The sequence below is a fragment of the Globicephala melas genome, chromosome 14 (assembly GCF_963455315.2).
Source record: "Globicephala melas chromosome 14, mGloMel1.2, whole genome shotgun sequence".
Taxonomy (NCBI): Eukaryota; Metazoa; Chordata; class Mammalia; order Artiodactyla; family Delphinidae; genus Globicephala; species Globicephala melas.
In genome coordinates, this window is record NC_083327.1 from 69,967,281 (window position 1) to 69,991,003 (window position 23,723).

Below are 23,723 nucleotides of genomic sequence, written 5' to 3' on the forward strand. Positions count from 1 at the left end.
GCTCTCTCTCCACATGGCCACGCTGCTATGCCATTTGCAGGAGCCGTAGAACCAGCCATGCGAGGGAGAGGCCCTGAGAAGTATACTTAGGGGCCTTTAGGGCAAGAGTCTAGTAGTGCTGGTACAGCAGCTGGAAAAGCTTTATCACTGCTGATCAAAGTATTTGGAGGATCTGGAACCTGCAACATCGTTTAGCAGCTGAGAAGAGCTGTCTGGGTGGACTCAAGCTCTCAGTAGAATCCATCACTTTGAGTGTGAAAAAAACTTCTGAGGCAACTCACCCTAGTTGCAAATGTCACTGCCTTCTCTGCAGGTGTGATATTAAAAATATTTAATAATTGTCATGATAACCAACCAATCAGAATGAACTCCATTTTAGTGCTATGACAGGGTGCTGGAGGCCTCCTGCTATGCCCACGGTTAATCCTTGAGTTGTTGGGTCATGGGAAGATTTAGGTGAGGAATCTTACATGGATAGGGTAGTATGGGGCAATCAGGGGGCTTGGGGAGACACCATTAGTTTCCAACCAGTACAGAAGCATTTCAGTAGTGTAAGAGTGACTCCAGGCAAACCACTGTGTACGGGCCATACGTCAGTGCTGCTTCTTCCCAAGAATCCATTTCTGATTCTTATCCAGATGGAATTTTTCACATGGGGCTGTCTGGTGGTATTAGGAATATATCCTCTGAAATTGAGAGGCCTAAAACTTCTCCTTGACTCTTACCACAGGATGCCAGACCAGTGGATTCTGGGTTGGTTATCTTCTCTGGATGGTAGGGAAAACCAGGGAGACCTGAAGTCATATGATTGGGACAGCCCAGAAGCCCTGGGCTTTATGCTCTCCTGTGACCCAAAGGGTGTCACATGTTCATCTCAGACCTCCTCCCCAGCATGGGTGGCAGCATTGAATCTTTAGTGCAGACAACTGCTGTGAAAAAGTTTATGAAACTACACAGTTTGGTTATTCAGAGTATAAGAAAAACAAACAAACAAACAAACAAATACAACCCTGGCAAGAGAAAACAAATCAATCTGAAGATACTCTGCACCCCAGCTCCCTTTCAGACTTCCCTCCTGTTACTCTGACTGCTGGCAGGCCATGAATGGGAGCTCACATGCCATGTGTAGTCCCATTTGTATACTCCAGAAGATAGACTTTCCCCCCACCCCCAAGTTCAGAGGAAAGGCTGTCTGCATGCATCTTTAAGCTAGATACTGAAGTATTTCTGGCATCACATTTGCATTACACCCATGCAATGTTATCGAAGGAGATCCCAGAAATCTTTGCTGAGCCATTACAGAGCACTTGCTATAAATGCAAATCTCTTGGGGTCCAATTTTCATAGTACTGTGTACCCTGCAGGATAAAAGTTATGCCCGTTCTCAATAACACCTGGCATTGGGGTGAGGGGGGATGTTTGTTTGTTTCCCATAAGCACCACGGGAGGTATGGAAACAAATGAAATCTGAATCCCATTTACCAAATAATAGCATTTATATTCTTACATCGTCAATTTGCCATCTACCAGGTTCAAGATGCAGAGCCAGGTCTCTCAGTAACCACTACAGAGACTGGAGGGAAGCAACTTAAAAGGTGATTGTAGGACTTGCACTTATATTAACTGAGAAACATAACCTTTAGGAAAGGATTATTCACTTTAAATATCAAATGCCACTTAAAATGTTGAAATAACCATTTGACTTCTTTTGTGGTAACCCATAAAACTTTCTTATGGTAATTTCCTTTGAAGTAGTTAAAAGTCCAGTTTTCTTACGTTATTGATTTTAGAAATATAAATATAATATCTTATAAATATAATATTTTATGGAGGAGAAATTGATTTCAATCATACCACAAACAGTGGTAAATAAAATCAAACTTTTGTTGTGTCTTATATTAGTCAGGTTTCAGTCAGGAAAGAAAGAACCCATGCCAGGTGGTTCAACAGAGGAAATTTAAGGTAAAAAACTGGTTATAAAAGTAAAAGGGGGGCTTCCCTGGTGGCGTAGTGGTTGAGAGTCCGCCTGCCGATGCAGGGGACAAGGGTTCGTGCCCCGGTCTGGGAAGATCCCACATGCCACGGAGCGGCTGGGCCCATGAGCCATGGCCGCCGAGCCTGCGCGTCCGCAGCCTGTGCTCCGCAACGGGAGAGGCCACAGCAGTGAGAGGCCCACGTACTGCAAAAAAAAAAAAAAAAAGTAAAAAGTGGCAATGAGGCAACTCAGAGATGAGCAACAGTAGGAATCATTCCCACCTCTGGGCTAGAGGGACACAGGGAAGGTCACAGATACTACCTGAGACACCTCCTGAGGTGGGAGGGGAGGATACCTTGATACGAGGCTTCTCCTCTCTCCGGCTCTTCAGTCTCCCATTAGGTCCTTCCATTCTGCCAACCGTATGGAGAAGACGCTGGAAAGAGAGCCTGAGCAATGTAGTGCGCAGATACTTAGCTCAGGTTCCCTTGAACCCTGAAAGCTAAGCAAGGTTAAGTGCTAATGCATTACTGGGAGATACAATCCCAGGAAAGCAAGAGTGAGAGGAAAAGGGAAGGGAGGCATAGAAGCGTGGCGGAACACCTCTACCACTACGGTGAAGCGTCACTGAGCAGGACGCTGCCTCGCTGAGCACAGCTCAGCCTCACGGAGGTCTCTGGACAGGCTGCTGGGACTGTGTGTTGGAGCAAGGAAGGGAGAAAAACGTACGCACTCCTGCCATTCTATTTTCTGCTTCCTGTGGTCAGCGTCTGCTCACAGGACGTGATGTCATCTGACTCCTTTAGGCAGCTGCTGGGGAAGCCAGTGTCCATGTCCTGCTATGTGGACCTTCTTTGAATTTGGAAGCAGCAAGGGGAGAAGTCTCTGTGGGTCTTACACAGTCTGGTCTGGGCTCCTGCTGTGCTGAATTGCCAAGGAGGCAGTTCTAGAACCCAGTGCCTCCTCTGGGGGAGAGAGAGTCACCTGCAGATGCCAGAAGATGACACAGTAGTGGTAGGCTCTGAGGTAGGAGTTGCAGAAGCATCCAGAACCCTCAAGAGCCAGGGGCCAAGGGCCTAAGAGACAGGTCAGGCAAAAAGAATTTGAGGCAGCACGTAAACTATGGACAATGGATCTGCAAGCAAACAGCAATGGCCTGGCACTTGTATTGGTCTCCCACACCAAGCCTGCTGCTATTTTCCTTGGTGTGGGGAAGGCAGGAAAGAGGTAAGAAGGGGTGGGAAGGCAAGGGGGAGAAAGTGAAAGAAAGGAGAAGGGAGGCAATAGAGATCGGGAACTAACATTGATCAGGCATATTCTCATGCAAGTACAAGAATGGATGACATCGTTTCAATTATTCCTTAAAACAACCCTTTAAAAGCAGATATTATCACCCCATTTTATAGATGAGAAGTCAGAGGCCCAGAGGGCTTGAATCACTTGCCCCAAGCTTTCTCAGCTAGTGGTTAAGAAATGCCGAGCTGAGCTTGGAGCCAATCCGAAGCTCTTATCAACCCACAGCCACATGTTGTTCAACCATCTTTCATTATGTGAACTGGCATATTTCCTACAAATGCAAGTTTCAATTGCTAAAGCTGATTTTCTTAATAGTTTACGATGAAGTTATAAATAGAGATCCACTTTAAAATTGCTGAGGGAACAGAATCTAGAACTAAGCAGGCAATAAATATTAGTGAAGGTGGTCGGGAGAGTCTGACAGAGATGGGGAAACCGGCAGAGAATCCCAGGGAAAGGGTCCTGGGGATTGCTTTCATTCACCTCCTATTCTTTCTTTTCCCCTCTCTTCTCTTCTAGTTTTCTCTTCCGTTTAGTTCGTTTTTGGATTCTTTACTCCAAGATGATGGTTTGAGTCTGGGACTTTAGGCATGGAAAGTAGAAATCACTACTTCCCCCCTTCTCACCTGGCCTATCAAGATAGAATTATGGAGACCGTATCATAAATGGCTCTTCATTACACATGCCATATTGTCCTATAGTATAATACACCCTAGATATGTGGAGAAAAGCCCAGATACACATATTTTTACAAACTATATATTTCAGAATTGGGTTAACTGTTTTTTCCCTGAACCATCTGAACTGAGGTGCAGATATCATGAAACTTCATACCTCAGCTTTTGTCTTCTAAGCATAAGGGCAATTCTCACATGGCCATAAGACCAGCTAAGAAAGTTAGCAATAACATCACCAACCACAGCTGTCCTGTTCACCTCAACTTCCCCTTTTTGTGAATCAAAACAAACTACCCATTGAACTTGTTCATAGTTAATGCAACCATTTTGGCAACCAATGAAACAATGACATAGTTCCTTCATTATGTAATATTTTCTAAATTCCACTGCAGGATGGCAGGTTCTCAACAAAAATTGTCCACAGGAGTATCAAAATTCCTTATCTGAGAAGCTTATGATTACATAATGATGATGTGATCTGCCCCAGCTACTAAAAACATACTGGCTACAATTTTGAAAAAAGTTAAAGACAAAATACTGGGTTCCTTTTTGTATTTTATTATGTATGTGAAAGCATGAAATTATTATAGTGTCTCTGAAAGAGAGAAAACTTTGCAAGCACTGGTCATAATGAGAAATTCTATGGAATCATCATTAATTTATTCACAGCCACTCTGAGTAATACCTACACCTTCACCTCTCATGCTTTGACCAGTGTTTAAGATGGTCTCCTGGTTACTGAACTTTTTGGTGATCACCTTAGCCTCAAATCTAGCTTGTCTGCCACTTTTGGGGACAGGTGCCGATAGGACCTGCTGCTGAATCACATGACACCGGGCAGAGAAGGAACGCAGCAGAGCTGTTGTGTCTTGCAGGTGGCAGTGGCCAAAGCAGGGCTCATTTTCTTTTTTAAGTAAATATTTATTGAAGTATAACACACATACAGAAAAGTAAAGAAGGAAGGCAATAGCATGAGTACACATTGGACTCTTACTTCTGGGTCTTTTCTTAAGCTGATCCCACTGCCTAGAACTCTCTTCCACCAGATATATTCAGGACTTACTCCCTTTCCCTCTCTCAAGTCTTTACTCAAATGGCATATCTTTGTGAAGCCTTACCTGACCACCATGTGCAAAATTGCAATCCCCAATTCCACGTGCCTCCCTATCAAGACTGGGACTGAGATGAGGCAAGTGAAGAACTTAGGGCACAGACCCTAAAGTGGCCCCCCATCAACATCCTGCAAGTGCAGGGTGGGATGTGCACAACGCTGAGGGTTTTAAGGGCCTCTTTAAGTCTGGTCCCTAGGCACTAGGCTTGCCTCACCTTGGTCCCTGCCCTGCACCCTATTCCTCTTTCTTGCTGTAGTTTTCTCAAAGCCCTTTTCTAGGATGGCGCTCCTCAAAGATGGGGATATGATCTGTTTTATTCACTGATTGTGAATGCATAATGTGAATGAATGAATGGATGAATGATTGAATGCATATGCCCTGCATAAGCATTTCATTCCTCCTTCTAGCAGTATATGTATTACATTATGTCAGATTCTGAGCTTCTTAACCTCAGTGATCATCAGGTCTTTTCATTTATTTGTCCGCATGCATAGCACCACGTCTGGCACACTGGGCCACTAAATAAATGTTGGTTAAGTAAATACATATCTACCAACTTCTGAGATATAATTTTGGTTCTCAGCATAACATGCTGAGTTCTTGAGCTTAGTTCTTGAAAATAACTGGTGATAATGTGCCTGAGGTTTGCACAAGTTACTGATCCCCTCTGCAGCTGTTTCTTCATCTGCAAAATGTAAACAATTAACTTCACTGCATGGAGTGGTTGTGAGGTTTAGTGTAATTCTGTACAGAGGGCCTTGCACATGGTCTCGTTCAATGTATGTCCATTTTTATATGATTTTTGTTACATTTCCCCTGTAATAAATTACTACGTAGGGATTTTCCTAAACTGATATTTTTCTATAATTCTTTCAAGGCTCTCTTCAATTTCCTCCTATTTTTTATTCTCTTTGAATTCTTCATTTTCATTTCTTTTGTTTATGTAATATTCCATATTATTTCCCTCTTTTCTTTCACAAACATTATTGAGTAATTATTGAAAAATTAATATGTACCAATAACTATGCTAGCACTGTGAAAGCAAAAGAAACTTAAATATGGCCCCTTCCTTTGAGGAACTCATGGTGTAGCTGGAAAAAATTGTATCAGCAATTAGAGTCCTTTGTTGCCCAAGCTCTCATGCTGGGTGCCATGGGGACACAGGAGGGTAGGACTAGCCCTTCTCTCCCTCAGCTGATTTTCCTACGGTCCTAATTAGGTAGGACCAGTGTCTTTATTCTGTTTAGTCTTCCAGGCATTTCCCTTCTGAAGCAAATTTCTCTGTTTCCTTTGACTTATCATTACTTTTCCTTCATTATATTCTCTCGATGCTGTTTTCTTTCTTTTGTCCTTTTTCTAAACAAAGCCTAAATTTAAAAAATCCATTTCAAGTTACTTCAGAAACGTAGTCGTAAAGTTAACACTTGATTTCCTATGTCATAAATACTTTAAGACTCCTACAGTGTATATGGAATTGAATCATAACCTTGTGTGAAGCAGCAGGTCATCTAGTCTTACTAACAATAAACAGAGCACCATGTACACAGGATGTAAAAGGAATCAAAACAGTCCCTGTGTCTTGGGAAGTCTTGGTCTTTCAAGCGCAATTTCAGAGAAATATCAAATCTCTTATCATGACTCAGAGCTGTCATAAAAAGTGTTTTATGGTGACAATACATTATTTAGTTATTGAGTGTATACTCCATGCAAAAGAAATATCAGTTAGTATAAAAATACTTTAAAATATCAATACCTGTGATATGGGGGAGATTAAAATGTAGAGACAATAATTTAAGAATTTTTTAAAAAGTATCTGAATGAAACATATCTACCATATACATGTGAAACAACTAGAGGACAAAAGCTAACTGACTTGTGGTAATAAACTACCAAGTATATTTTAATTATAGAGAATTCCAAATAAGGTAATATTTCAAAGGGCTCACTGCACCAGAAATACTTCCTGGAGCATGTGTCAGGACTCGAAAGTAGTGACATAGATGGGCTGATGGAGGAAAGATGATATTCTAAATGGAAAGGAATATTCTTTCTTTTATTAAAATATATTTATTTCTTTATTGTTGCATGTTAAAGCCATGGATTAAGCAACACACACACTCTCTCTCTTTTGTCCTTCTTAAAATCTATTCTCTAAACAGCAGCCATAATAATCCTTGTAGAAAGCAAGTCAGATGGAAAGCAAATTAGATGATGTATCTGCCCTACTTGAAACCTCCCTCCAAAACAAACAATTATGTGGACATTAATGAGGATGTAAGCAGGGGATGGCACAGAGGCTGCCTTCCTTGTTTGGCGGACTTATGTAAGAGATTATTAACCGTCAAACTTAGGTGCAGAAACAAGGACCAGGGACTAAGTGAATCACTGACCAAAGAGCTTATATTTCAAAGGTATTAGAAAAGGGAGACATTGACATTCCTTGAGTGGCCGAATTACATTTTTAAAAAAGGTTCAACTCAACACTCGTTCATTGGCCAGCTACTGTGTGTTCTTGGTACATTTATTGATGACTAGGATCTGAAAACAATGAAAGTATGGCATGATTCCCTTCTCTTGAGGAGCCCACAGGCCATCAAGATGATCTTGGCAGCTGTGTGCATGTAACTCTGGAGTGAGAAGTAATTAGAGGCACGTTATATGACTAGGAGACAGGGACCAGAATTCAGCTTTCTGAGTCTAGAGGGGTGGCTGAGAGACAGAAAAGACAAATCCCATATTTTAGACATTGTATGGCAAAAGTGCACATATTTGGTGGCTGAATAAGAAGTAATAAAAAAATAACTGCATTTGAGCAGTCCCTTTTTCATTATTTATTAGAGGTATAAGCCAATCACTTATTCATTCATTTATTCAGTCATTTAAAGGCTAATCTTAAATACTTTCCATGTGCCAGTTACTCATAGGATCTACCTTTCACCAGTCATTCTGCATAAATAAATTGTTTAGCATTATTATCTTTTGAAATCGTCTCATTCATAGTATTCATTTTATAGTTAGGAAAAAGATAAAGCTGACTGAAGAGATATACACTATTTTGTACTTCTTATACTCATTAAAGTAAAAAGCAGTACTCATTTATTCAATTTTCCTCATGGCACTTAGAAAAATTTATAATTTGGAATATCGATTTCTTATGCTTATTCTGAGGATAAGTGTGAATTTTTCAAAAAGACAATCTGAGTCTACTTTCTAAAGTTATTTGAAAGTAAAAGAAGAAAAAGGAAACCTTTTACAGTTTCTGAAAATATAATGTCATTTGATATTTTTCATGTAATTCTAAAATAGTGGTATAAATTTCGACCAGATTTGCAAGAAGATAATTTTATTTTCACAAAGGATAGAATTTGTATGATTTTAAGGTATGGCAATATTTACAGTTTAATTTCTGACTTTACATATGAGAACATTTGATTATGTCGAATGTGTTAGGGAGGGACCTCTGTTTCTAGCCATGAGGGAGTAACAGAGTACAGACTTTGTCTTCTGCTGTAAACAACCAGAAAACTTGACACAATATATGAAATGACTATGTTCAGACATTGGAAAACAGTGCATGACCTTGAATTCAAGGAATTGAAAGGAAACAAACAAGGTGAACCCTAAAATCACTCTGGCTTTCTGTCTGGAGGCAATTTCCTAGTTGTTGTTTAGTGAGAAAGAACACAAACAGAGGGGGTTTCCCTGGTGGCGCAGTGGTTGAGAGTCCGCCTGCCGATGCAGGGGACACGAGTTCATGCCCCGGTCCGGAAAGATCCCACATGCCACGGAGCGGCTGGGCCCGTGAGCCATGGCCGCTGAGCTGCGCGTCCGGAGCCTGTGCTCCGCAGGGGGAGAGGTCACGACAGTGAGAGGCCCGCGTACCGCAAAAAAAAAAAAAAAAAAAGAACACAAACAGAGCTTGGCTATCTTGATAATTTAAGAAGACAGAAATCAGAGTTTAAGAAGGCCAAGGCGGCCAGAATTTGTAGTGCAGAGGAAGGAAGAGGATGGATCTATGCAGAAAAAGAGTCCCAGAAGTTGGCATATGAGTTTTCATGAGTGTTTGACTGAATCTGTATGAGCAGGGTAGAATTCAGAATGTCCAGGTAAAGAACAATTAGTGGGAAGCTGGATTCCCAGAGGTCACACAAGGCCAAGAATTGTCCCAGTTTCTACAAGCCCTAGTGGAGACGCTTTGCTGAATACACAAAGAGTTAAGTAGAGATCCCAGCAGGGTCATAGTTTATAATGAGGCTAAACTATTCCTAGAGTAGAGACTATTCTAGACTTGCCCTAAAAAATGAAAAACAAGACTCAAGCCTGAGCCACAGGTGACTTAGCTGCCTGCTGGAACAAAGGCCAGTACTACTTCAAGAGAAAAATCCAGCACTCTACACCTTATGTCCAGCATCTGGTGAAAACATTTTAGACATGTGACAAAGCGAGACACATTACCTGAAGGAAAAGCAAGCAATAGAAACAGTCCCAGATATTATATTGATGATGGAATTAGAAGTCAAATTAAAATACCTACTGTAAATACATATGAAAGGATTTAAAAGAAAACGTGCATATCACGAGAAGACACATGGAAATATAAGAACATAAAATAGAATTTATACAATGAAAACCAAAGTATATTAGAAATAATTTTTTAATGGATGGGATTAACAGCGTATTAGACATTATGAAAGTACAAATCAAGGAACTTATAACAATATAAAAAGAAAAATGTATTTTTACTTTTCTAAGAATTATTAATACATATTAATATACATAATGATACGATTCAGCTGTTTAATTCCTTTTATAAAAGAAATTATTATTGAAAAGCTTCCACATCCAACATGGAATGAACTGAAACTCACATCTGAACTCTGGTACAATAAGGTATATCCCAATCCATGTATTTAAAGTTCCTCGACATATACGATTTTTTGAAAAGTTACTTTTCTAAAAAAATCATAGTTTGAAAGCAAGTCCTCATCTGAAAAAAAAATGTCTTTCTGGAGAAGCGATCTGTAAGGCATATGAAATATTGCTATGTTATAGGTCATACGGAAAGGAGAAGTCAGTTGCTGCTGGATTTGCACTGCCTGCAAAGAGAATGAATATGTGCAAGATGAATTCACCTGCAAAGCTTGTGACGTGGGATGGTGGCCCAATGCAGATCTAACAGGTAGGAGCTGCCTCACTTGTAAGCCCTGTCCCTGACTGTTGACCTTTCCAATGTGCCTGTTGTTTAAAATGATAGTGATTATCTCATGTCTTTTTCAATGTTTATTTACATTGTTACTGCTCATGTCAAAGTGTACACATAAACCTCTTATACGATTTCCGTAATCTATATTAAAAGTTCATTTAGGGCTTCCCTGGTGGCACAGTGGTTTAGAGTCCGCCTGACGATGCAGGGGACACGGGTTCGTGCCCCTGTCCGGGAAGATCCCACATGCCACAGAGCGGCTGGGCCCGTGAGCCATGGCCGCTGGGCCTGCGTGTCTGGAGCCTGTGCTCCGCAATAGGAGAGGCCACAGTAGTGAGAGGGCCGCGTATCGCAAAAAAAAAAAAAAAGTTCATTTAAATATAAAAGTGTATTCAAAGGTTATTCTTGTATACAAGTTGTTCCTGTTTTTCTTTTTAAAAATTTTATCTGAAGATATTTCTAGTCACCTGAATTTATATTCGCAAATATTTCTTGAACATCTATATATGAGGCACTATTGCAGGGCGTAAAGGTACAAAAATAAGTGAAACACAGCCCCAGCTTTATTTACTTAAAATATATCAGGGAAGAAACATGTAAAAGTATAAAATAAAATAGTTATTACTACAATAGAGATATTTATAAACTACTGTAAAGTTTGTTAGGCAGATAAGGAGATGAAAGAAATTCCAGACAGAAAGTAGAACATGGGAAACATGAAAGCATGTAGTACATTTGGAGAAAACCATGGAACAAGTATATGGGGTTGTTTGGTAAATGCAAGGCCTAGTAGATACGTGGTCAGAAATGAGACTGGATGAGTACACTGGCAGCAAATGGTAAGGAGCTTCTGTAGGACCTTTTTATAAATGTTTGGATTTTGGCTTTAAGCACAGGAGAACCACTGAAGAATTTAAAGTGGTGAATAACATCATGATATCTGTGTCTCAGAAAGATGACCCTGGAGGTAGTATGGAGGAGAGTAGTGAGCCTAGACTAAAAATAGAGAGAAGTTAGGAAGCTATTATGTTGGTCCAAGTGAGTAAATTCAAAGGGTGTGAACTAGGGCAGCTGCTACAGCAATGGAGAGGAATAAATGAATGCAAGAGACGATTTACTCATAAAATCAATGGGACTCCTGTGGATGGATTACATGAGTCTATAAGCTTCCCAAGAGCAATGTTCAGGTATGAGTTTTGATTTCCAAAGACCCTGGTATGAGTTCACGGATGAGAGGTGTTTCACAGTTACTTTTCAAAAATTTTAAAAGTGATAAAGCTATAGAAACTTTGTCTTTGAGTTCATGGAGACCTTGTCATCTGAGTAATGCAATCCCTCATTTTAGAACGACAAAGCTGAGGCCTAGAGAGGTGTACTTGTGTGCCCAAGGTCACGCAACTAGTTAGAAGCAGGTCGTAGTTCACTGACTGCTGATCCTATGCCTCCCTGTGTGCTGCTGATAATCATTAGGGTAACATTCATGATTGCTGTTTACTTTTTGACTTGTTCCCAAATAAGAATACAAAACTAAGAAATTGTGTGGCTTATTCAACGGGCATCAAAAATGGCTGGCTGAGTAGAATCAGGTCACATAATTAAAATTATACTTTGTAAGTGAGAGACCTTGTAAAATGTTAATAACCCTGTTAGAAAATAGACTGAGTATCAGAAAGCTTTTAGAAATCACCTGGTACAAAGGCCATTTTTAAATGAAAAGAAATTAGATCAAAATATTTTTGAAGGTACAAACTATACCTCACCTGTTTATTCTCTAGCTGAAAACTGGTTTTCAACTTCAATGTGCCTAAAAATTCCCTGGGAATTACCCATCTACAGAGACTCCCATTCACTGTTTCTGAGATAAGACCCAGCAGATTCTGAAGCACTTAGTCCCTGTTCCATCCCTTGAGAAACATTACTCTCTGGCTCATAGCCTGATGCCTTGAACATAATTGCTGCCTGATAAATATTTGTTCTATTGAGAGAATTAGAAAGAAGAAGGGACTCACCCAAGTTCATCTACATAAATACAGATCCTCAGTAAGAGAAGCCACCACTAGAATCTAGGGGTTTTTGTCCCTGGGTCTAATGCCCTTTCACTATGCATTTATCTCATGGTTGCATGCAATGGACTGACTTGGAAAAGCTTTTCCAACCTCATTCTGGACACAGGCCTCCTTTCCCACTTGTACTGTGTCTCTTTTCACAACTTTACCCTCCTTTGTAGCGTGTGCTTCCTGCCGGTCCTTTTCATCTTGAGAAAGCCGTCCCCTTAGATCACCATTGTGCTTGAGAACTGGGCTTGACTTCAGAGTCAGCCCTCAGCTATTTGACTGAGACCACAACTGACCAGGAAGAGGCTCAAAGACAAAACCATCACCTTTCTAAGGTTAATCTTAAACGTCAGAAGTCCTGGCTTTGAGGTACAAGAGTTTTCCTCTTGTCTACACTTTTGGGGCTTCCTCCAACTTTTCGTACTGCTTCATCTTCCCTTTAAATGGGGGCTTATCTCATACATGATAAAGAACTTCTATCCAACTTTAAAACATTAAAATACAAAAAAAAAAATTTTAAATCTAATATGTTATAATAATGGAACTCAAAGTCATATGTTTTATTCCCTAGACATCTTCCACTGTGGATATATTGTCTGCCCACTGCCAAATGATCACCGTCATTGATTAAGCCTCTTTGACTTAGTAAACTATTAAAAAAATCCTCCTTGATTATAAATAGGTGACTTTTAATGCAGTTATCTTTCTAGAGAATTTAATCTACTATCATCCATCATATGTGTAAAAATCACTTTAACATTCAAATGAGTTGAGCAAAGCAACAGCTCAGACCGCCTTTATCTGATAACAACAGGCAAGTGGCTACTTTCGGATCATGTATCCAAATTATGTTGTAAGTCTCATACTTAAGGTCTTTCAGAATATGCATCTCTCATACTCATTTATACTTTTTTTTAACGTCTTTATTGGAGTATAATTGCTTTACACTGTTGTGTTTGTTGCTGCTATGTAACAAAGTGAATCAGCTATACGTATACATATATCCCCATATCCTCTCCCTCTTGCATCTCCCTCCCACCCTCCCTATCCCACCCCTCTAGGTGGTCACAAAACACTGAGCTGATCTCCCTGTGCTATGCAGCTGCTTCTCACCAGCTATTTTACATTTGGTAGTGTATGTATGTCCGTGCCACTCTCTCACTTCATCCCAGCTTACCCTTCCCCCTCTCCGTGTCCTCAAGTCCATTCTCTACGTCTGAGTCTTTATTCCTGTCCTGCCCCTAGGTTCTTCATAACCGTTTTTTTTTTTAGATTCCATATATATGTGTTAGCATACGGAAATGGATAAAGAAGATGTGGTACATATATACAATGGAATATTATTCAGCTATACTTAGTTTTAATGACACCTACTGTTTCTGCATCCCTTCCAGTCTTACACATGAATGGAAAATGAGATCTAATTTGCCACTTACCTGGTGCCATGTCAGGCTCAGAGCAAGGGCGCAGTACATGGCAATGTGTTTTTGATTGTTGCCATAGTAGCAGTAGTTGTGAAAAGAGAAAACTCACAGAGAGAGAATACAAAAAAATCAGTAAAAATATTCAGAGGAGTATATGCATTGCCTTTAAGTAGGTATTTTATTTTCATGGGTAGATTTTTTTGACTGAATTTTAGTTAAAATGAGAAATCATTCTGTTTGGAAAATAGTATTTTTACTGAAGGTGAAGTTTGTTTAAAATATGCTTAAAATCATTTTATGTGATAGCTACTTTTCATATATGCTTCAAAGACTCTAATATTAATGAATAAAAACATGTTAGTGAGTTTTTGTTTTCATTAGAATATGTTATTTTTTGGCTATGAAGAAAAATATTGTATATTTCTTAGAGGAAGTGACTTCTGAAGCTGTTTTAATAAATTTTTCATATTTTCTTCTTGGGAATATGCACATTTTAATTCAGCATTTAAATTTCACACTTTACTTTTTATGATGCATAAACAGGGATGTCTTCTGCCATGATATTACAACTTGACAGTAGTTTAACAATCTATGGGCCAATTATATGTAATCCAATGCTACTTACTCCTTTTAAAAAGTCAAATAGTATAAAGTAATTCCTCAGAAAGTCAGACTACACTAAATCTCATCAATAAAAAATACTGTTATAGAAATTAACTTTTTAACTATTTTTCCCCATCCCATAGTTACTGCCACCTCTCATATTATCTACTCATTTATTCACTTTTATATTATACACTACCACCTACTTCATGCCAGGTTTTTTTTTTTTTTTTGAGAAACTGGGACATGTGGGTGAATGAAACAAGGTTTATATCCTGGAAGAGAAGCTTCATATGAAACCAGACATGTAAACAGGTAATTATAAACCTTGCAACAGGAGTATGTACAAAATTTCATGTAGGTACAGAGAAAAAAAGCAATCATTTTTCCCTGGGAAGAGAAAAATCTTCACAGAGGAAGGGACATTGAGTTAAACATTAAATAATAATTTCACCTTGTAGGTAATTTATATTAATGTAATAATGTTAAAGAAAGCATTTCAATGAAGCCTTATGCAATCATGAAGTACTATTGTAAATGTTATTAAATGCCCCAGCACACTTTAGGTAGAATAATTGTGGCCTATCTTTATTTCTTGGTTTATATTAAATTTGTCTTTACCTAATTGGAAAGAAGTCAGATATTAAATTTTAGCCTCCTCCAATGCTTTTGGATCTTACTAGTGAGCCAATGTTTGTTTCAAAAATTAGGAGTAACCCATTGCCCTCAGATCAGAGTTATTACCACTTCTCTTTTTGCTCAGTAGTTTGTAGTGTGCTTGGAGGAAACAGACTTGTCCAATGGTTCTGGATTGTGTAGAGTAACTCTAACCATAGACACTGCCAGGTCCTTAAGTTCTCTGCGCTTTAGATATAGTATGCACAACTCCCATTAAAGTCTTCTCCTTTTGGGTGCTGGGGGTCAGGTAGGCTCAGGACACTCACTCTTTACCACTGGTTGAACTTAACCGCCCTCCCTTCTAGTCTTGGAATACCCAAACACACTTGGGGGTGGGGCAACTCTTCTCTTTAAACCTCAAAACAGGACAAATAAGTACATTACATCACATATATGAACAATATGGATATTTTGTCTAATTCTCTCAAGATATCAAAGCTAGCACTTCTCAAATTTAGGGTGTCTTAAAAAATAAAAGGAAAGGAAAGGAAAGAATAAAAAAAACTTTTAAGAAGCTTATTCAAAATGTAAATGATCAGTCCCAATCCCCAGGTGATTCTGTTTTGGATGGTCCTGGATTGGCCTTGAAAACTTTGGTTTCCACATGGGGAAAATAATCTAGGATCTTCACACGAGATAAAGTAATCCTAGTGGTGGTGTAGGTATATTGCTTTGGGGTGTTGTTATGACAAACTGCTACTGTTACAACACAAGAATATTTATACTGCTATCATAAGGATGTTTTTCTTCATTTGTCTATAGTATACTGCATAGGATAGGCTTAATTTACAACTAGACTTAGAAGACTCTATGATTATCTGTTGAGATGGCTGAGTATCAGTCTTTGGTTTCTGGCTACATTAAGGGCACTGGGATTTATGATATACAGTTTAAAGTTTAAAACTCCACTGATGACAACCAAAGTCAGTTCATTTACTGGTGGATTTCCCCTGGCATATTTTATTAGACAGGTTGTCTTGGCTCTATGACTTGAGGGTCATAAAAGACTTCACTGAGAACTTCTATCTTGAGCTGTCTCAAAACCAGTGTTCATTGTGCAGATTTTGGTAGCTCGATCCACAGATGAAGTATGCCTGTGTAGGAATAAGGGTCCTAGAGAGCTTGCACCTGGATACCTCTTGATCCCTGGCTGCTAAACTGAACTTTCTCTTACTGTACTTTACCTTTTGCCTTTAAATGAAAACATTACATAAGCATGTTCTGTGAGTCTTCTGAATGCTTTCAAATATTTGAACTTGTGAAATATTTGCATATACAAAGCTTATTGTTATAACATACTTAACAATAGCTTGATATAATTGAATTACTGAGTTAGAGTAATGATTGTCTCTAACAAAACCCAGGTTTAGGCAAGTCCTTATTACTAGTGTGGAGAACATTAAAGACAAACTCAGGTTTGTATAGCTTTTATCAATAAAGTAGAAAAGTATGAATAAGCAAGAACATACAAAGGAGAGTATGATATATATAAGAATCTTAAGATAATCTTGCACAGAAGACCACTGTGTAGTTATCAGCTTGCTTCAAGGTTCTTGGGTTAACAGTTAACTTTCATGAGCCTTCAGCTTCTGGAGGCTCTCTGCAAACCTCAGTTTAAAATCACTAAGGGATGTTACCTTCAGCAGTATTAAGGTTCCCTTTTACTTGTCCAGAGGTTTGGGAATGAAGACAGCCTTATATAATTTAAATTCATGAATAAATGTTCTGATGAAAAGTTCCCATATCACTAGATTGGTAAGTTGGAACATGCTTGCTAAGACTACATGTCTGATCATATTTTTGCCATTATAAGTATTGTGGCTTTTCAATAGGGGAATGCTTCAACCCATCCAGAAGATAAATACACTATTTAAGCTAGTATATATTTATAAACCATAGAAGGAGACCACTGTATGCAATGCATGTGGAGTTACTCAAAGGATTCTTTTGCCATTGTATCAGTCAGTGCCCCCAACCTTAACAGTTTTGCCAGATTAATTTAATTACAAATGAAGCATGAACTGGCCACATCTGCTATCCTGGGAATGTTTTCCCACTAGTGTTTAATTTTGTGGCCAATTTGTTTCTACTGAAATGAGTTCTTTCACTTTTTCCATCAGAATTTTATCTAGTGTATGTTGGATATTTCATCTGGTGCTACGAGATAGCCATCTGGTTTTGCCAGAATTATCCTTATGCATCTTACAACACAATCATTCTGGTATTTCTTTTAAGAATCTCTTTTCTGGCTAGAGTTTGTGTACCTACAATTGAATTCTTGAACTTCTCCATGGATTTGTTATTATTAATAAGTTATTTGTTGTTCTATATGAGACTCTGTAAGGACTCTTAGAGCAGTCTGTTTAGCATGATTGTCTCTAAAATATTTCTGTTATCTTTCATAGTACTAGAACGGTATTAGCTTTTATAGTACCTTTTTTTTTTTCTAAATGCAGGTCTCAACCTTTATGGCAGCAATTATTTTATATAACACCAACACATCAAGAAATTAATTATCCTTAGGCAAGGAGACTAAGCATTGGCTATAGAACTAAGAGGTTGGGTAAATTTGCTTTTAATGGGTAAATTTGTTATATATTTCTGTGTAACAAATTACCCCCAAACTTAGTAGCTTACAGTGACACACATTTATTATCTCACAGTTTCTGTGGGTCAGAAATGCACAGTATAGCTGAGTTCTCTGCTTCATGATCTTTCACAAAGCTAAAATCAAACTGTCAGCTAGGGATGGGGTCTAGTCTGAAGGCTTGATTGTGGAAGGGTGCACTTCTAAACTCACTTAGTTATTGGCAGGATATAATCCTCAAAAGATTGTTGAATTGAGGGCTTCAGCTTTCTTTTCATTTTTTTAGCTGGTTATTGCATGGGGACTGTTCTCGGTCCCTTGCCATGTGGACCTTAGCAGCATAGGAGGTTGCTTCATCAGAGCCAGCAAGAGAGTCTGAGTCTGCTACTAAGATGGAAATTATCTTATGTAACCTAATCACAGGAGGGGCATCCCATCAACTTTGCTATATTCTATAAAAAAGAAACAAGTTATAGGCCTAGTTCATACTCAAGGAGAGAGTATTATACAAGGACATGAATCCCAGGATGTGGGGATTATTCGGAACCATTTTGGAAGATGCCTACCACAATGAACAATGGTTTTTTGACATTGCTATGCTGTTAATACATATAGATCATGGTGTAGCATTTTCATATTTATACAAAAAAGAAAGATTTGTGATGATCTAGGTATCTATGATAATCTGTATGCTTATGTACTCTGTTTCAATCCATCTTCCTATTTCTGTGGAGTCTTTCATCCATAAGAATTCTGAAACAAAAGCTGTTACTTGGATAATGTCTTAAATTATACATAGTATAGGTATTTTCATGACTAAATCAGATATAATTTGATCAGGTGTAAGAATTATAGCACATCTTGTCTGGCAGTAAATCCTGTATGTTAAAATTGTGTGTGTCACCAAGAATAATGTATTCTTATAATAATAGTCTCAAAGTCCCAGTTATATGTTGGAGCATAGGATTATCAAAGATTTTCACTATTTGAGTGGTTTTATTAAACCAAGGTATTTGATGTTCTATTAATAGTGAGATGATTAGTAGACATAAAGGCATCTATATCAATAAGGAAGAGATATTGCTTCCCCTGGGAGTTCAGAGAACAGACAGGGAGTTCTTGGATGCCAGTGTCTCCCCTGGAGTTAAGTCATTAGACAGATTTTAGGTAGTTATCCTGAGTTTTACTAATATGGAGTAATGGTTCTTTAAATTACACTTTTATTTGTGATAGCTATAGGTTTTCTTATCTATAGGTTCCCAAATCACAGAGAGTAGAGGCCCTTTTAGACGTCTTACCTAAAGATCCATGATTATATTGATTTCTTGTTTATTTACTATATAACTCGATCTGGAAATGTCTAGTCACATATTGGATATTTTCTAACTTGGTAATTTAAAATTTTTTTTTTCTGTTTGATGGCCCTAATTCAGGTCTGAGCCCGTTTGTAGAGAGGCTATAGTCCTTGTTATGTCAGTTATTGAGTCTACCCCAGAATTGTTTGAAGGTTTCCTAAAATCTATCTTCCATCCTTAATTTGAATCTTTATTGAAAAAAAAAAGTCTGAAATTGCTTTATGTAATGCATTTTCTATTTTTATTTTTTAAATGTTACACCACTGGGTTATTTAAATCTTCCCTTTTGTAATGTGCTGCTTTTTAAATATTTTCCTACATGAGGCTAACAATTAACTGATTTAGTTGGTACATATCTGTAGTGCAGTACAATAAGTATCTAATAAAAATCCTGAATTCTGCAGAAAATATTTTGCCTGTGTCCCTGAAGTTTACGAAAATCATTAATTATAGCTCTCAATTTGGCTCTAGACCAGGGTTTTAATTCAAATTCAATAGATCTGACTTGTGTTCTAGAAATTTAAAATGCAGTATTCTTTTCTAATAAAAGCTCCAAAGACAGAATAGCTCATTTACAAAACCAGGTTGCATAGAAAAAGAGAAATGCAAAGAGGGTCGCTTTCAGAAGGTTACAAAGGCCTTGACAAAGACTCCACTGGAATTTGAATTTAATTTAGCAGCCTCAGTATGCCAATTAATTAAAGGAGCTGAATATCGACTCTTAAGTATTTTATCTCCAAATGGGTCTATAGCTGCTCTTAAATATTTTAATTTATTGATTGTGTTACATCAAAAGTTCCCCATAATGGTCATTGTTATTCTAACTATGTATCTATCTAATCATCTTTCTAAACTGTATCAAGGAAATGGAAAGATTTAGAATTAAAATGTGACTTTTTTTGGAAGCAGAAGTTCTTCCAGGAAGAGGCTGAGTCTCTGACACAGACAAACCCCCGACACAAAAAAGAGAGAGGCCAGGGCTTCCCTGGTGGCGCAGTGGTTGAGAGTCCGCCTGCCGATGCAGGGGACGCGGGTTCGTGCTCTGGTCCGGGAAGATCCCACATGCCGCGGAGCGGCTGGGCCCGTGAGCCATGGCCACTGGGCCTGCGCGTCCGGAGCCTGTGCTCCGCAACAGGAGAGGCCGCAACAGTGAGAGGCCCGCGTACCGCACAAAAAAATAGAGAGGCCACTATGATCAGTCAGAGGCATGTGCTTCTGAGTGGTTTGCACTCATATATTAAATGTGAGTCTGATCTGAGCTAGGTGATTATCAGAAGCCAGGGCTGACACTGACTGGTTACATGCAAAAACTGTGTTTGCTGATGGGAGCTTTAAACAGGTTTAAAACAGGTTCTGGTGGTTCCTCGCTCTCATGGCTACAGAACAATGAGTCTCTTCCTAAATTCATGGAAATACATATTTTTATTCTCACAATTTGGGAAATATGGCCCAGACCAATCACAAAATTCTGTGAAGGGGTTGTTGCCAGGACTTGACAAATGTTTTTCTCTCTGTAAAATACAAAAGAGACTTTATTCTGGAAGGAAGAAATAAGCCAGGCATTTAGGAACACAGCACTGTCTCTCCTTTCAAGAGATGGGTGAGAGGAGATTTCATTCTTCTTTAGTATGTCTATTAGAGGTTGATAACTCAAAGGCCCTCAGATGCCACGTTCGTAACTAAAGAGGTGAGACTTAGAGTGAGTAATATAATATGTGCTAAATAGGAGAATGCAGATTCTTCTAAAGAATTCAAATGAAATTTATGTTTAAAAAGTTTGCTGGCTGGCCAAAATAAAAGAGAAAGAAAGAAAGAATAGAAAAGAAAAAAAAGAAAATGCTTGTCTATGATCTGGACTTGCCTCTGGTCAAATAACTGCATAAAAATAAAAATTCTGTTAGTTTATTTCTTACTAACTTATTCTATTACACTGTGACCATTTAACCTTCAATGGAAACACAGTTTAGTTTCCTTCTTTTTCTTTCATTTTCTGAAAGTGTAGAACCACATTCCATCCACGGAGCAGCATCTGTTTATAACACTGGAAGCGAAGATTATATTTATAGGCTTAAGTATGTCACATTAGGCTTGTAATGAGATTAGGTTTGGGAACATGATTGTCCAGAGAAGACAATGGTATACGCCTATTTGTGTGATAGAGAGGCATTTTTTTAAAAATTAACATAGCTTAAATCATGGAAGATGCAAATATAGCTATGCCTCTGGTAACTAGTAAGCACTATTATTGATCAGCAAAATCTTAGATTCATTTTAAAACTATTTTTCTCATCACAGGCTGTGAACCCATTCCTGTCCGCTATCTGGAGTGGAGCAACATAGAATCCATCATAGCCATTGCCTTTTCCTGCCTGGGCATCCTTGTTACCTTGTTTGTTACCCTTATCTTCGTGCTGTACCGGGATACACCAGTGGTCAAATCCTCCAGTCGGGAGCTCTGCTACATTATTCTAGCTGGAATCTTCCTCGGTTACGTGTGCCCTTTCACTCTCATTGCCAAACCTACTACCACATCCTGCTACCTCCAGCGCCTCCTGGTCGGCCTCTCCTCTGCCATGTGCTACTCTGCTTTAGTGACCAAAACCAATCGCATTGCACGCATCCTGGCTGGCAGCAAGAAGAAGATCTGCACCCGCAAGCCCAGGTTTATGAGTGCCTGGGCCCAGGTGATCATTGCCTCAATTCTGATTAGTGTGCAGCTAACTTTGGTGGTAACCCTGATCATCATGGAGCCCCCCATGCCCATTCTGTCCTACCCAAGCATCAAAGAAGTCTACCTTATCTGCAATACCAGCAACTTGGGTGTGGTGGCACCTTTGGGCTACAATGGACTCCTCATCATGAGCTGTACCTACTATGCCTTCAAGACCCGCAATGTGCCCGCCAACTTCAATGAGGCCAAATATATCGCCTTCACCATGTACACCACCTGCATCATTTGGCTGGCTTTTGTGCCCATTTACTTTGGGAGCAACTACAAGATCATTACTACCTGCTTTGCAGTGAGCCTCAGTGTAACGGTGGCCCTGGGGTGCATGTTCACTCCCAAGATGTACATCATCATTGCCAAGCCCGAGAGGAATGTACGCAGTGCCTTCACCACCTCGGATGTAGTCCGCATGCATGTTGGCGATGGCAAGCTGCCCTGCCGCTCCAACACTTTCCTCAACATTTTCCGAAGAAAGAAACCAGGGGCAGGGAATGCCAAGTGAGTTATCTGACCTGGGTTTGCCTCCCCGCCCCGTCTCTCTCTCTCTCTCTCTTCTATTTTCTTCTATTTGACTAAATCATGTTCTTCCATTTCCCCAGTGTTTTTCCTGTCCTTTCTTAATCTTTTCTTTTTTCCAAATCTCACATTCTGTTGCAGTAGGAATGTAGTACTAAAGGTCTTCGTTGTTTTCATTTCTTTGAAAGAGCAAGGAACGTGAAGCAACAACCAGCTGGGCATATATTTATTCTTACCTGCAATCTGCAGATTCTGTTGTGTCCCTAATGTTTTCCTTTTGCGTGGGTCCTCCTTCTGTGGGGTCTGGTCAGAGATGCAATCTCTAGTTCTAATTTCTAGTTTAGATCATGGTTGAGATAGTTTCTGATTTATTTTTATTACTTTGGAGCCATACCATTACTCGTCTGGGATGGAGAGGAAGGAAAGTAGGCACCTGGGGAAGTTTGACTATTTCAAAATTTGAGTGAAGCTGAGCACCAAGTATGTCCTGAAATAAGTTCCCTTGAGCAACTGTCTTACCGTGCCCCTTTTATTTATTGAACTTTAATGTGTACTGTAAACTTCCATAATGCTACGCATGAATTGACCTATCTCTACTACAAGGTTATAACCAGAATGGTTTCCTAGCCATAAAGTACCAAATGAAATAAGGGACCAGATAAAGGTGAAGAGCCCCAAACTTGAGAGTCGGCATTAACATCAAAGTCCAGATTATTTCTATTTTGGTAATTCTTCTGAGTAGTTTATGTAATACACACATTCCTATCTTTTTCCTGACTCTATTTTGCAAAGAAGCATATGCTAAAATTTGCATGTGACATCTCTTTCTGAGACCCATGAAAACAGATTTCATGTCACATTTACAACTTTTAAAATAACGTGGATGCTTGAAGTTCAAGTGGTAGTTGAATTATCCAAAAATTAAACGATTTTCCCCATTAGCAGTATTAATTTCACTTTTTGAAACAACCCTTTGAAAGTGAAGAATTTTAATAGTAATAATTATAACATATACATTGTTTTAGAACTATTCTGTGCACCTGAACATGTCAGCAAGGTAAGGGGAGGGGAATGGGTGTTGTTTTCCCCAATTTTGTAGGTGAGGACACCAAGCCAGTGTGAATTTGTGTGACTCTTAAGTAAATTCCACTTAGTTAGCCATTCTTTGCCTAAGTCTAAACTGGCATGAAATTTCTCATTTTCACATATGTCAAAAAACCTACATGCCTTAAACTTCTGGGTTTTTATCTTTACTGGTCAAGCAGCACCATGCACATCTTTTACAAAAATCAATAATTGGCTTAAGGATCAGATGAGGGAGTCTACGGGAAAATATATTTTTGAAGTCCATCAAGTTTTGTTATCATTTCAAATAAAGACATCCTTAAATTTTTTCAGTGTTAAGGATGAAGCCAATAATTTACACCTACTTCTTGCAGTATCAATTTCAAGTTCTTCATGTGATGCTGATTATAAAAGTTGCTTAGCCGGTTTTTTTCCCTTTGCCCTGATTTT

General features: G+C 38.9%; 1 protein-coding gene across 5 annotated transcripts in view; it reads left to right on the forward strand.

Annotated features, from left to right (window-relative positions):
• Positions 1-23,723, forward strand: part of GRM1 (glutamate metabotropic receptor 1) — a 362,418-nt gene that overhangs the window by 301,074 nt on the left and 37,621 nt on the right. For all 5 annotated transcript variants that reach the window (XM_060283283.1, XM_030853238.2, XM_030853240.2 and 2 more), the window contains 2 exons: positions 10,113-10,239; positions 21,260-22,190. In XM_060283283.1, the coding sequence (XP_060139266.1) occupies positions 10,113-10,239; positions 21,260-22,190 (1,058 nt within the window). The remainder of the gene's footprint in view (positions 1-10,112; positions 10,240-21,259; positions 22,191-23,723) is intronic.